Consider the following 14,470-nt stretch of genomic DNA (forward strand, 5'->3'; position numbering starts at 1 on the left):
TCTAAGCAGTCTCCAAGCCCTGTCTGTCCTATCTTCTAAATTTCTCTCCAGTCTGTCCCTTCTCCTTGTCTCCAGGGCCTCTAGTGTAGTTCATGCCTTCCTCGTAATGTCTTAACAGCTCTTAACAGATCTTTTTGCATCCAGATTCTCTGCCTTTCACTTTATCTTCTATAGTGGCACCAGAATGGTCTTCTGTAACTAGGCTCTGTTCATGTTGGTTACAGGTTAAAAACCTCAGTTCCTTCCCATTTTCTACAGTGGATAGTCTTCAAAGCCTGGTGCACAAGATGATGCAGGAAGTAAACATCAGAACTCTTATTTATCTTAAATGGAAATGGAATTAAGCCTTATTAATACATAACACATAGATTGACAGTGGGCCAACTTATATTTATATATAAGTAAATATTTATGTGTTGAGGTATGTGATCAAATTCTTTTCTACTGAGTACATAATCAAAAGAGTTTGGACACTTACCAGGCTATTAAGTTCAGATTCCATTAAGTCTGATCCTTCATGTTTGCCCCAGTCTGTTTCTCTTTGCCTCCCATATACATATACCCTCCAACTCTATCTGAATTACTTGCTGGTCCCTGAACACACCTTGTTTTTGAACCTTTCTGCCTAGAAGCCTCTCCTTGCTCTCCACGTGAGGACTATTTTTTTCATCCTGTATGATCTAGCCCGATTGTTACCTCCTATTTGATGTTTCCCCCTACTCCCTTTGTACCTATTTCTATAACACTTTATTTATCTTTTAGTATAGGATTTATCCATCTGGGTTGAGATTGTGCTTGTCCCACTAGTCTATGAGCTTCCATGTGACAGAGACTTTAATAGTGCTCAGCAGTGGCACACAAAAGGGCACCCAATAAATATCTATTCATAAATTTCCATTTCTGTGGTCCAGCGAAAATTTTTTTCACAGCCAAACAGAAAAGAAGATTATTGGTTGTAATAGCTAGAGTATTAAAGTTTAGGTTCTTAGTCTAGTATTAATGTAAAGCTATAAATGCAGGTTCCTGTCCTTCCTACAGTCTCTGTCACAACTACTCAGCTCTGCTGTTATAGCACAAAAGCAGCCACAGACAACATGTAAACAAATAAGCATGGCTGTGTAAAAGTCGATTTGTGGACAATGAAATTTAATTTCATATAATTTGTATGAATCAAAATATTCTTTTGGGTTTTTTTCAAGCATTTAAATATTTAAAACCCATTCTTAGTTTGCAGGCTGCTTAAAAAACTGGCAGTGGGCTAGATTTGGTCCTTGGGCTGTAGTTTTTCAGAACTCTGGTTTCAAACATTATAGAATTGCTTGTTTTATAATTATTATAAAGGACATTTAGATTTCATAAAAATTGTTCTCCCCACCAGGTCCGTTTTTTATCTGATCTTGTGAATTGTCACGTCATTGCTGCCCCATCAATGGTTGCTATGTTTGAAAATTTTGTAAGTGTAACTCAGGAAGAAGATGTGCCTCAGGTAAGAAAACCCCTTGTGCTGAATCTCGTCCATATAGTACCAGGAATTTTTCACTAGTAACCCTTTAGTAATAAAAACAGAAGATTAACAGTAGATTTATCACATTATAAATTCTTAATGTCTAAAAGTTAAGTCAACTGATATAATGGTGGGTTCTCGTGACATCTGTACATTAAATGATTCTGTCTAGTAAGATTAAAGCTAATATATCTAAAAATGCTCTAAATGAGCCAGATGTCTTTGTTAAGTCCTACTGAATTGCGTCCATAAGATTTCATTCAGGAATAAATATAATATGAATGAAAATTCACTAGCACCTATTTTAAATGTGCCTTTAAAAAAAAATTCTTTAGGTGCGCCGAGATTGGTACGTGTATGCATTTCTATCATCTTTGCCCTGGGTTGGAAAGGAGTTGTACGAAAAGAAAGATGCAGAGATGGACCGAATCTTTGCCAACACTGAAAGCTATCTTAAGTAAGGGCACAGCAGCTTGGTAATGATTTTGTGTCCCCTTAAGTTTTTTCAGAAGAATTTTGTTATAAGTTTCATTTTCTATTAATAGGTAATTCTTTGGATATGTTAATATCTACTTAGTTACAGTAAAGCTAAAGGAAGTCCAAAGATTAAAATCTGCTTTCTCATTATACTAAGGTACCTTTTAAATGATTTTTTAAATGTTTTATATTTTCCAAAAGTTGTACTGTTTTTTAATAATATATAGATGTTTGCAAAAGAATGAAAGTAAGAGTATGAATATGCTAACATTTGAATATGTCATTCCCCCTTTTTATACAAATGATAGTCCAGTATACACATTGTTCTTCTATACACACTTGCTTTTTTTTTTTTCCCTCTTAATATAGTTGGATTTGTTGCATAAGATATTTAGCTCTACCTCATTTTTTTAACAGCTGTGTGGTATTCCAGTCTTTTAATGTACCGTAATTCCTTTAACTAGTCTCCTGTTGGTAGACATTGAGGCTATTGCAAGTCTTTGGCTATTTTAAACAGTGTTTCAGTGAATATCCTTGTACATAAGTCTTTATGTACATGTACAGATATGTTTTGGGGTGATGTGAATTCTTAGAAATGGCATTGCTGGGTTGAAGTGTCTTTAACAATTTTAATTTTGATAGATTTAGTCAGATTGCCTTCCAAAGAGATTATACTCTTCCAAATGTAGTCTAAAGATTATTTCAATTAGCCCTCTGCCAGTGATGTTTTTGAAACCGTGTATTTGCCTACATTGTGGAAATGCAGTACATTATCAAAGATTCTAATATCTGCCAATGTGATAGGTTAAAATGCTCCACTCCCTTAATTTGCATTTTATTAATTATGAAAGCACCTGAATATGTTTTCATGTTTTAAAAACCTAAATGTAGATTTTCATTCTTATCTTTAGAAGACGCCAGAAGACTCATGTGCCCATGTTACAAGTATGGACTGCAGAGAAACCGCATCCACAAGAAGAGGTAAATTGATTTCAGTCTCTTGTGATACAAGCACAGAGTAGATTCTTATCTATGTGACATATTCAAATCATCCCATTTGTATACCTTAGCTGGGTTTTCACATTTCATATCGGGTTCAGCTACTCATAGCCCTAGGCATGTAGTGGATTTCTAATACATGTTAGAATGTCATCAAAACATTCCCTATTCTTCAGGATTCCAGATATCATAGAGTTGATGTATTTTTTATTTAAGTGCCCAATTTGAAAAAATAAAAGGTATCAGCCCCAGACAGACTTTATAAAATAATTAAAACAAAAACAAACTTAGCAGTATTCCTTAGTACTGTATTTAATTCTAAGTTAGCTTGCTCTTGTATCCTGTATTTTAGAAGACAATAGATTTTTGGTTTTGTCTAGTCAAAATGTTATTTCATCTAGCCTCCAAATATCTATTAATTGTTAAAAATTAATCTGTCTTTAGTATTTAGATTGCCTCTGGGCCCAGATTCAGAAATTGAAAAAGGATCGCTGGCAGGAGCGGCACATCTTAAGACCTTATCTTGCCTTTGACAGCATCCTGTGTGAAGCACTGCAGCACAACCTGCCTCCTTTCACACCACCTCCTCACACTGAAGATTCGGTGTACCCGATGCCAAGGGTCATCTTCAGAATGTTTGATTACACGGATGATCCTGAGGTACATGCATGACCAACAAAAGTGCCTTTCAAAGCCCTGTGTTGTGTTGTAATTGTGGTTTAATCTTGTCTGAATTATGCCTATGGGACATTTTAATTTTGAGTTGTTCATTATCTAAGAGGATCAATGGCAACAAAGTTAACAGTTTAATTCAGTGAATGGTATTACCTCATTATTTAAGAAATCATATTTAGGCAGTATAAATTGACAGCACAGTGTACAATTGAAGAATGTAGGTTTGAGAGGCCAAGTAGGTTTGGGTTTTAATCCTGGCTTAGTCATAGCCCAGCTATGTGATCTTGAGTGAGTTATTTACCTCCCTACCTTAGTTTCCTAATGGAATAATAATAGTATATATCTCATAAAGTTGTAATGAGGATTAAAGTATTAACACACATAAAGTGCATAGAACAGTATGTGACACGTGATGAGTGCTCAATAAAGTGTTTTTAATTTAAAAATCCCAAAGATTAGTTTAAGCTGACTTTATAGTTCTTAAATATATATACTTTTTATTATGAGGTCAGGTTGTTGATAGCTGTTATACTTTAGCAATTAAGAAAATGTATAATTTTGATATAGAATTTACATTTTAACTGTGCTTTAGTTACTTTATACCTTTGCATTTGAATGACTTTGTTTTTTTTTTTTAATTTGTTTTTGGCAACGTTGGGTCTTCGTTGCTGCGCACAGGCTTTCTCTAGTTGCGGCGAGCGGGGTCTACTCTTCCTTGCAGTGCGCAGGCTTCTCATTGCAGTGGCTTCTCTTGTTGCGGAGCATGGGCTCTAGGCACACGGGCTTCAGTAGTTGTGGCACATGGGCTCAGTAGTTGTGGTTCACGGGCTTAGTTGCTCTGCGGCATGTGGGATCTTCCTGGACCAGGGCTTGAACCTGTGTCCCCTGCATTGGCAGGCGGATTCTTAACCACTGCGCCACCAGGGAAGCCCATGACTGTCTTAACTTTAATACCCAGGCAGCAAGCACAGTGATCACTGGGCTGGTTCTGAAAAGAAACTCGCCTGGCTAAAGTACTATACCTGTTGCTTAGTACATTCCAGTCATCACAGAGCAGAGTTTCTCAGCCTCAGCACAATTGATGTTTTGGGCTGGATAATCCTTTGTTGTGGGGCTGTCCTGTGAATTGTAGGATGCTTAGGAGCATCCCTGGCATCTACCTTCTAGGTGCCAGTAGCATGTCAGTTGTGATAACCAAAAATGTCTCCAGTCTCCAGAGATTGGCAGATGTCCCCTTAGGGGCAAAATTTCCCCCAGTTGAGAACCACTGGCATAAGAACCAATGTTACCACCTTAGGTCAGACTTGAGTTTTCTTTCCCTGTCTTCTCTCTTCTGTTCTACAGAAAGTTGCTTATGACCAGGGAAATCTTAGCGTATGTATACTCTATCTCAGGGTAAAAAGTTGTTGGATAATTGGTTATATATACAAAATTATCAACTTGCTACCCATTTGCAATATTGCATATATAATAAAATGCTTTTAGTCAACTTTATGTAATGGTCTAATTAGAGTGTATATAATTGGAAGTCTAATTTACAATAAGACTGTTAGAATCTTTGTGATTAGGTATTGTACAAGGGGAACATTAGAATGGCACCTCAAAATTTGCTTCTCCTGTACTATTTGTACTTAATTGGTGTTGCCTCTGTAATGTGGCCATCATCCTTTGCCAGAAGAGCATAAATATACAAAATATCTGTTTGAAGAGGATTTGGTTTTTTTGTTCTGGGCTTTCAAAAAATGTTTTGTTTTTTTTTTAAATTAGAAATGATAAAGTAGATTAAAGTAAAAGTCAGCATTAAGTAGTAAATAAATAATAAGTAAATAAACTCATTGAACCTGTCTGCTATGCATATTTTTTTAATTAAACAATATCATGTAGATAATGTTCTTTAACCTTTTTTAAAACAGTGTAGTGTGGGTATCTTTCAATACATACATGATTTTTAAACAGTGATTTTTAAACATGATTTTTATGTCTACATAGTGTTTGAGACAAAATTAACCCTCTCTATGGCGAGCTGCGTCTGACCAGCAGAATAACAGTCGCCACACGCTAGATTCTTCTCGTATCACACTTTATTGGAGCACAGCTTGGTTAGAGAAAGATGGAAGGAAGACCCCGCAGCCTTAACGGCAGCTGCCTATATAAGATTCGGGGTACTGTGCAAGTCTCTGACTGGTTCATATCGAAGGCATAACTACACGTCGCCTTCGGACTGGCTACTGCTCTAAAACCTTGTTAGCATATCTCAACGCATGCGCACTGGCTACAGGATGGATGACTCAGCTTTTTCTATCCTGCTTTGCGGCAACGCTTTGCCGCGCCCCACACCTCTCTCCATGTTTTTTTGGTTTTTTGGGGGTTTTTTTTTGGCGGTACGCGGGCCTCTCACTGTTGTGCCCTCTCCTGTTGTGGAGCGCAGGCTCCGGACGCACAGGGTCAGCAGCCGTGGCTCACGGGCCCAGCCGCTCCGCAGCATGTGAGATCTTCCCCTGCATCGGCAGACGGACTCTCAACCACTGTGCCACCAGGGAAGCCCTCTCTCCATGTTTTTTATGGAAGTAATCCAGTCCCATGGTTTCAAAAAATAAACTGTATAGGACTAATAATATACAAAAATTATTTAGTTTGCTTCATTTAAGACTTGAAGTGGGCAAGGACAGTACAGTGTCAGATGTAGTAGAAGAAACACTATAGGTGACATTCTAATACTCTTGTAAACATAAGTGAACACAACAATAAAATTTGCTGAAGTACAGAGCTTTCACACTTGTGAACTTTTATCCCCAGCATCCAATACAGAGTCTGGAACATTATAAGCTCCGATATATTTGCTGAATAAATGAAAAATAATATTTTGTCTAGGTCTGGAGTACATGCATTTGGTTTTCTTTCCAGGGTCCTGTAATGCCAGGGAGTCATTCAGTGGAAAGATTTGTAATAGAAGAGAATCTTCACTGCATCGTTAAGTCCCACTGGAAGGAAAGGAAGACTTGGTAAGATGCTTTTCATGGTACTTTCTAGAGTGGAGAAAAAGTAGCAATCTGGATGATTTAGTAAGAGCAAAATGTACATTAAGAGTAAGGAAAGGGCTTCCCTGGTGGCGCAGTGGTTGAGAATCCGCCTGCCGATGCAGGAGACACGGGTTCGTGCCCTGGTCCGGGAAGATCCCACATGCCGCGAAGCAACTAAGCCCGTGAGCCATGGCTGCTAGGCCTGTGTGCCCGGAGCCTGTGCTCCGAAACGGGAGAGGCCACAACAGTGAGAGGCCCGCATACCGCAAAAAAAAAAAGAGTAAGGAAATCTTTTCCTCTCTTCCTGATGCCCTGTCTTGCTAAGACCGATCTCTAAAACACTTGATTTGCTTTCTGGAGGCACTTCACCCTCAAATGGTACTTTCCTGGATGCTGTATAGTAATATACTATAGTGCTTTATAGTAATATGCATATGATGCCTTCTCTTTTGTGTGGATATTTGCCATGTGCTCTGGACAAATTAACTTGAATGGCAAGCTGTTTTTGGTATGAATGTTGTGGGAATAAATGAATACTAATGGTTTTGCTGTTTCCTAGCAGTTAGACATCAAGCTTTGGAAAAGTTTATTTTTAATATTTTCTGAAACCTTGGAAAGTTTTGGTTTAGATCTTAAAATGGAAAGGAATATAGTATTTTGGGAATGGTCTACCTTATAAAACATTTTAAGTTAGTAGATCTGAATATACTTCCTTACTATTATTACTTACAATCCTTTTGATCTTTCAAGGAGTTTTGCATGCATTAAAGAGCTTCCTTATGGTAGACAAAATACTCTGTGCTGTAGTTAAGTGAAGTAACTGAAATCTAGAACATTTCAGAAAAGGTTTCCTTTATATCTACATACACTGCTTTTGAAACTGCTTATTTGGTTTTTCATATATCTGTGTGTACTCATTAAACTTAAAATTACACCTTTTATAGTGCTGCACAGCTAGTGAGTTATCCTGGGAAGAACAAGATCCCCTTGAACTACCACATAGTTGAGGTATGCATTCCAAATAGAGCTTGTTTCTAAGTTTCAGAATCTTTCTGTTGACTATAAAGTGTAATCTACTCTTGGCCTTTTTGTTGTTCTTGCTACCTGGCAGGTGCTGAAAATTAATAGAGAAGAGAGGAAATTGCTTTCAGTTTTGGAGCTCTGTTAGCCATGTTAGTAAAGAGAAAAGAAATCTTCATTACAGTATTCAATTGTAGATCTTTGTGTTTTAAAGAGCATAATTTTAAAGGTTAAAAAGTAATTTTTTTTTATTATGAATACCATAGAGTTAGAGTTTAGAACACTGAGGTGTTTCTAATAGTAGAAGTGTGTACAAATGGAATTTTGAGTTGCCTATAATTTATTTATATATTGATAGTATATCTTCATTCATGAATAGTTATCATAGATAATGTAAGTTACCTCTGTCAATACATTGTCCACTTAACAGATGTATAAGAGGCTTAAATACTTTAAAATATTGTATTCTTTTGGCAGGTAACCCATCTTTAACTGTGTTTATCTGGCCTCTTATTACTAGCATATCCCTGACTAGTGTATTACTTCCTGTATCACAGGGTAGGGATAAGTAGGAATCCTTATTTATTCTTAGAAATCAAAAGAGCCAGTTGTTTTGGAAGTGGAAAAAAATAGATAATGCTTTTGATTCCATATGAAGTCATACAGAAGGGTGATATTAGTAGCATAGTTGAACACCTTGTAGAGATTTATTTCCCAAAAAACACTGTTTTCACTTGACACGTGGGTCAAACTGTCAGTTGCATTATTCATTTATGTTAAAATACCCAAATTGAGCATAATTATGTATCATTTGATTCACTTTTTATTCATACTATACCTATGTACTTCCTTAGAAATTCTGCATCTGTTCTCTTTGTAGAACTTGAGAGTGTGCTTAGGCTATGAACTTGACTCACTGACATGTCAGTTGAAACGCAAAACATAAGTCATATTTTTAAATCTGCAAAATGTGTAGAAATTCATACAAAAGTGTGGGAGATGGGAGTGAGAAGAAGGAATGCAGACCAGGCTCTAGAAGTCGAGGTAGATGGTCCACAAATTATATAAGGAGGATGGAAACAAGTTTGTGAACAAGAGCATGGCAAAAAAGTCTTGGAATACCCAGAATATAGTAACAGTGTAGAATGAGTTAACTATCTTCTATTCCCATCCTCCGAGTCTACAAAGGACTTTTACTTCTTATAGGAATGAAACTCTGGTGGATCTGTGAGTCCCCAGTAAACTGTACCTCCCTGAATTAACTCTGATACTTCCAGAGTTGAAATTGGACAGTTCTCTGGAAGTATCAACTAAGCATTAATTTTTGCATATTCTTACTTGATTGAGTTATAGAGATAAGAAATCTTCATTACAGTATTCAATTTAGATCTCTGTGTTTTAAAGAGCATAATTTTAAAGGTTAAAAAGTAATTTTTTTATTATGAATACCACAGAGTTAGAGTTTAGAACACTGAGGTGTGTTTCTAATAGTAGAAGTGTGTAGATAGCTGTTGAATTGAGTTCTGACTTGTGATTCCTTTGTAGGTGATCTTTGCAGAGCTGTTTCAACTTCCAGCACCCCCTCACATTGATGTGATGTACACAACACTTCTCATTGAACTGTGTAAACTTCAGCCTGGCTCTCTACCCCAAGTTGTATCCTTTCCTTTGTTTTTAATGTACTCTCTTTGGCCTGACTTTAAGAGATTATTAAATATTTCTGCTTGTGGGTTTAAATCACTTCATGAAAACAGTTTGGCATTTCTTTAAAAGTTAAACATTACGTGTACTATACAATCCAGCCATTCTGCTCTGGAGTATTTATCCAAGAGAATTAATGTTCATAACTTTATTTGTAATAACCCTAAACTGGAAACAATCTAAATATCCATCAGTACATGAATGGATAAGCAAATTTTATTACAGCTATACAGTGGAATACTACTCAGTAATTTAAAAATGGACAGATTTTCAATGCAGGCAGCAACATGAATGAATTGCAAAATAATTATATTGAATAAAAGGTGCCAAACAAATATGAATTCATACTATATGATACCATTTACACAAAATCCTAGAAAATGCAAAGTAATATATTGACAGCAGACCAGTATTTGCTTGGGGGCATAAATGAGGGGAAGAAGGGAGAATGGATTACAAAAGAGCATGGGGAACTTTTGGAGATGATGTAAGTGTTCATTATCTCGATTTCACGGGTGTATACAGATCAAATGTACATCGTTGATACCTCAAAGATTAATTACTTGAAACGAAGCTCAGCATTATTAGTCATTGTATAGACTTCTAAGAAATGTTATTTATTTTTTCTATCACAGCTTATTTTCAAGGAGAGTACAGTTTTCCTTATCCTGAAACTCACAGCTTGCACAGGCAACTGAAATGTTATACATGCGTTTGGACACGATGAATACTACATGCGTAGACAGGTATAGTAATTGCCTTATTTCTGTACTGAGTGTTAGCAGCTTCTGCTCCCTGTACTTTATAAAAGAATTTGATAGGAAAACATTCGCCTTTTTAAGAATTTCCAAGTTGGTTTTTCTTTCTTGCCTCCCCCAAATAGTCCTTTATATAATAAAACTCATAATTATTATAACATTACACTTTCTAGTTTAATTTTCAATATGAAATGATGCCCATACTGAGGTTTTCTTTAATTGCATTCTTTGGTTCTTTGGTATGGTTACACTTTTCCCTCTGTAATTGGGTAGGTAAGCTTTTAAAATAGGTTTTATGCTAACCCATATGTAGAAGCAGAGTCTAATACTGTATATTTATGTTTATATGATATATACGTGTTTTTGTTTATGAATAGTATCTGCTTCTAAAATAATTAGCTACTATGTAACTACAGTTCCAAGAGTCAGTTTATACAAAAGGCCATATTGGATGCTTATAGCTGTGGTAATTTCATGCCCGTTGTTGTCTTCTGGGTGAGGTCTATGTACTACCTTTATTAGCTGGTGTTCTCTCTTCTGTCAGTTTTCCAAAGTAGATCAGGACAGATATTGAACATTTTCCATAATCTGTCATGTCTACTGTTCAAATGCGATATTTGAAAATTATCAGTAAAGGCTATCCTGTGTCATTGACCTGTTATCTTGAGTAATTTTAATGACTGAAATTATAGATACATGAGGGATGTGCTTTAAGAAGGTGTCTGCTGAGTTTTTTTTCCCAGTCTAATTAATAAACCATCAGTTGCGCTGGGCATCCCTATTATGCCATTCATTCAGCAAGTGTTCACTGGGCTCTTAAAAATTTAACAGTGTTACACAGTCTACTAAGATGATTCCTATCTAGTCAGAGAGATAAGATGTGTTTTTAAGAGAAAAGGGGGCTTTGATGGTATATTTTGTTGTTTGTGGTAAAAGCGTGTGGTATGGTGATGAGAGACTGCTTTGGCTCGTCCGTTTATAAAACGTTTTTAATCTTTTTTATTTTTGCACCTCACACCTCTGTTTCGTTGTCAGTTAAATGGGGAAAATAATACAGTCCTCAGAAGTTATTGTGAGAATTAAATTATATAAACATATATAAGGTACTTGATATAAAACAGGCACTTGAATTATATCTATTATTCACTTAAAAAGGATAGCACTGTTAGGAGGAGTGAGATGGGGGACTGTTACTTTTTGAAGTAGAAGGTGAGTTACAGAATTTGCACAGAAAAGGGTAACTGGCAGGAGAAAATACAGCTGTAGGTAGGGGGGAAATAGGGTTTTGTCTGAAGGATTATGTAAGTTCCTGTTATAAATTGCAACCATTCATCCTTTTCTGTCCCCCCTACCCCACTTCTCTGTATAGGTTTATTAATTGGTTTTCCCATCATCTAAGTAACTTCCAGTTCCGTTGGAGCTGGGAAGATTGGTAAGCAGTGTTATGTATATTATATCTTTCTTCTCTCTACAGTCTACCATTTTTTTAAAAAGTTAATATTTAAAATTATAAAAGCAATCTTCTTCACGGTCTGAAAGATTTAGGGGGTTTTTTGATATGTATATAAACGTAATAATATAGGTAGAAGGGAACTATTTGTAGCTAAGTACAAGTTAGGTATAGGTGCAGATCATGTGTAAGAACTTATAAAACTATATTTCCTCATTAGGTCAGATTGTCTTACTCAAGATCCAGAAAGTCCCAAACCAAAGTTTGTAAGAGAAGTTCTAGAAAAATGTATGAGGTAAGTTCTTTGTGTTTTCTCCTTGGCTTAGGTCTTCTAATTTCTGTAGGGGTATTTTTCCCTTCTCTGCACGTGTGATGTATGTCTAGAAGATTGTTTTTAAAATCCAAGTACCTACCTCTCTTCCCTTTCAGTTTGTAATCAAGATTTAGGCTGAAAAACTTGGGCAACCATGCCATCTGGATTCTATATGAAGCCAATAAGGTTTTTTTGTCAAATAGACTTTGAAATAATTTCAAATTCCAGGAAAATTGCCAAAATAGAGCTCTGTATCGTGTTCATCTAGATTCCCTAGTTAACATTTTACTACATTTGTTCTAATGTCCTAGTCCTTTTTCCCTCTCTCTATATATAATCTATCCTTTATATTGGTCTTTTTCTGAACCCTTTGAAAACAAGTTGTAGATATGATGTCCAAGCGTCCTTTAATGGTCGGTTGTATATTTCCTCAAAACAAAAACACTCTCCTACATGACCAGCATACCAGCTCTCCAAATCAGGAAATGAGCTCTGATACAGTAACACCACTATGCGATCCACAGATGCTGCTGAAATTTTGCTAACCATCCCAACAATGTCTTTTCCCTTTCTGGTCCAGAATTCTTGGATAGAACATGTGTAGCATTTAGTTGTCATTTTCTTCAGTCAATCTTGAACAGCTGTTATTCTTTCTTTATCTTTGATGTCCTTGTCAGTTTTAAAGAATGTAGGGCCTTACTTTGTTGTGTTGCCTTGATGCGCCCTCATGACTCAAGTCTTGCATTGTCCCACCACTAGAGATGTTAACCTTGATTACATGGTCATGTCAGGCTTCTCATTTTTCCCTTTGTAGTTGATTAATATTTTGTGGGAAATACTCTGAGGTTACACTCACATCCTGTTCTTCATCAGACCTCCACTGACAACTTGTACTTTTATCTGTCACCACTGTGGTAATTGCCAAGTGATGATTTTCTTTGTCTATTATTCTTTCTACATTTATTAGTTGGCATTCTACTGTAAGAAAGAGCTTTCCTTTTTCACCCATTTATTAATTCCTGTGTTTATATATCAGTAGGGACTCTTTCATTCAGTGGGTTCTAATTCATTACTGTCTTTATTAATTATGATGCTCAAATTGTCCCTGATTTGTCCATTAGGAGTCCCTTGTGGCTCCTGTGTCCTTTTTTTTCCTTCTTTAATGTCCCCCTCCATTCATTGAGCATTTCCTTATTTCTGGCACAAGGCTTATCTTGTGTTTCCTTGCCCTTTCCCTGGAATCATCTATTTATTCAAGGAGCCCAAGTTTCTTTTAGTGGAGCATGGTACTTAGGAAGCAAGGTCTGGACACTTGATGTGCTTGTTGCTATTGGGGTGTCATTGGTTCTAGGCCCTCTGGATGGACAAGGGTAGTGAATATATTTCTGCACGCACACATACATACATACAGATATCTGTAACTATTTTTATATCCACTTAGATGTGTATATCCTTTCAATTTCCAACCAAACATCTCATTTTTTTCCCTAGCCTTCCCCTTTGCCATGATTTGTAAATACCTTTGCAGGCATTAAGAAACTTGGTTCCCATTAGCCTCACTAAGTATTTATTTGCTGCAATATAACCAGTCTCCCAACCATACAAACTGTTTCCTCTACCTCATCCCACCTCACCATCACCACCCCACATACCTGGCCTCCAGGCTTGTGGACCCAGTGGCCCACATCTCAGTGCAAACCAGTAAGTTTTGAAGAAGGCCTCAGTTCTGGTGCTGGCCTAGACAACAGTTTAAAAGACTTGTTGTCCCCTTTTATTTCTTGGTTGTCAGCTGAGTCCAGGGTGTTGGAGATTGTGACCTTCTGGGTAAGTTGGATGTTACTGAAGAATGGAACTGACAAATGATATTTTCTGAGGCTCTTATTTGTATTGTAGGTTGTCTTACCATCAGCGTATATTAGATATTGTCCCTCCTACCTTCTCAGCTCTATGTCCTGCAAACCCAACCTGCATTTACAAGTATGGAGATGAAAGTAGCAGTAAGTAATAACAAATCCTGTTTTTAAAAGGTACTAATGCAAGTATTCTCTTAAGTTGGTTATCTAAGGTGGAGAAAGTGAACTTTTTCTCTTCTTGGGTTTGTATTTTCTGTTTGAAAGGTGATTTCTCACTAACCTCTTGTTTTATTTGCTGTCATCATTTTGAAGGTTTATTATGATTTACTTAGTTATTACTGGCTTGTTACTTTTTAAATATTGTTTATAATGTTATATCCATGACATTATTTTAAATGTTGCTAAGTATAGCAAGATGAATTTATAGCCAGAACTCGGTAAAATGAAAATGTTTGTCATGGCAATGGAGATTATTTGAACTGATTAACATCTGGTAACAGTTCAGGTGTGGGAACACAGGTGCACACAGACTATATTTTGACTAGCAGTATGCCTCTAGAAGTAAATTCTTAAACATGCTTTTCTTACTTTTTGGTCACATCATTTCTGAGGTTGCACTATAAATCGGGGGGGGGGCATATAATTTGATATGCCATTTTGTGCTTTACACTTAATGAAAGTAAGGTTGTACATTGGTGAG

General features: G+C 36.5%; 2 protein-coding genes across 5 annotated transcripts in view; one reads left to right on the top strand and one right to left on the bottom strand.

The window, feature by feature from the left end:
* Window positions 1-14,470, top strand: part of NCBP1 (nuclear cap binding protein subunit 1) — a 133,802-nt gene that overhangs the window by 108,521 nt on the left and 10,811 nt on the right. For 2 of the 4 annotated variants that reach the window (XR_010841612.1, XM_059073236.2), the window contains exons 5-15: window positions 1,379-1,486; window positions 1,840-1,961; window positions 2,893-2,962; window positions 3,425-3,640; window positions 6,560-6,657; window positions 7,620-7,683; window positions 9,241-9,351; window positions 10,078-10,142; window positions 11,524-11,586; window positions 11,825-11,899; window positions 13,811-13,914. Coding sequence is in view for 3 of the 4 variants with exons in the window: in XM_059073236.2 (XP_058929219.1) it covers window positions 1,379-1,486; window positions 1,840-1,961; window positions 2,893-2,962; window positions 3,425-3,640; window positions 6,560-6,657; window positions 7,620-7,683; window positions 9,241-9,351; window positions 10,078-10,142; window positions 11,524-11,586; window positions 11,825-11,899; window positions 13,811-13,914 (1,096 nt within the window). In the remaining variant the exon portion in view is untranslated. Of the gene's footprint in view, window positions 1-1,378; window positions 1,487-1,839; window positions 1,962-2,892; window positions 2,963-3,424; window positions 3,641-6,559; window positions 6,658-7,618; window positions 7,684-9,240; window positions 9,352-10,077; window positions 10,143-11,523; window positions 11,587-11,824; window positions 11,900-13,810; window positions 13,915-14,470 lie in introns of all 4 variants that reach the window. The other 2 variants (XM_059073238.2, XM_067039745.1) reach the window with 2 other exon arrangements.
* The window catches only part of XPA (XPA, DNA damage recognition and repair factor), a 91,774-nt gene that overhangs the window by 15,235 nt on the left and 62,069 nt on the right, over window positions 1-14,470 (bottom strand). The gene's annotated exons all lie outside the window — the stretch shown is intronic.

Source organism: Kogia breviceps, chromosome 8, assembly GCF_026419965.1.
Source record: "Kogia breviceps isolate mKogBre1 chromosome 8, mKogBre1 haplotype 1, whole genome shotgun sequence".
NCBI classification, from domain to species: Eukaryota; Metazoa; Chordata; class Mammalia; order Artiodactyla; family Physeteridae; genus Kogia; species Kogia breviceps.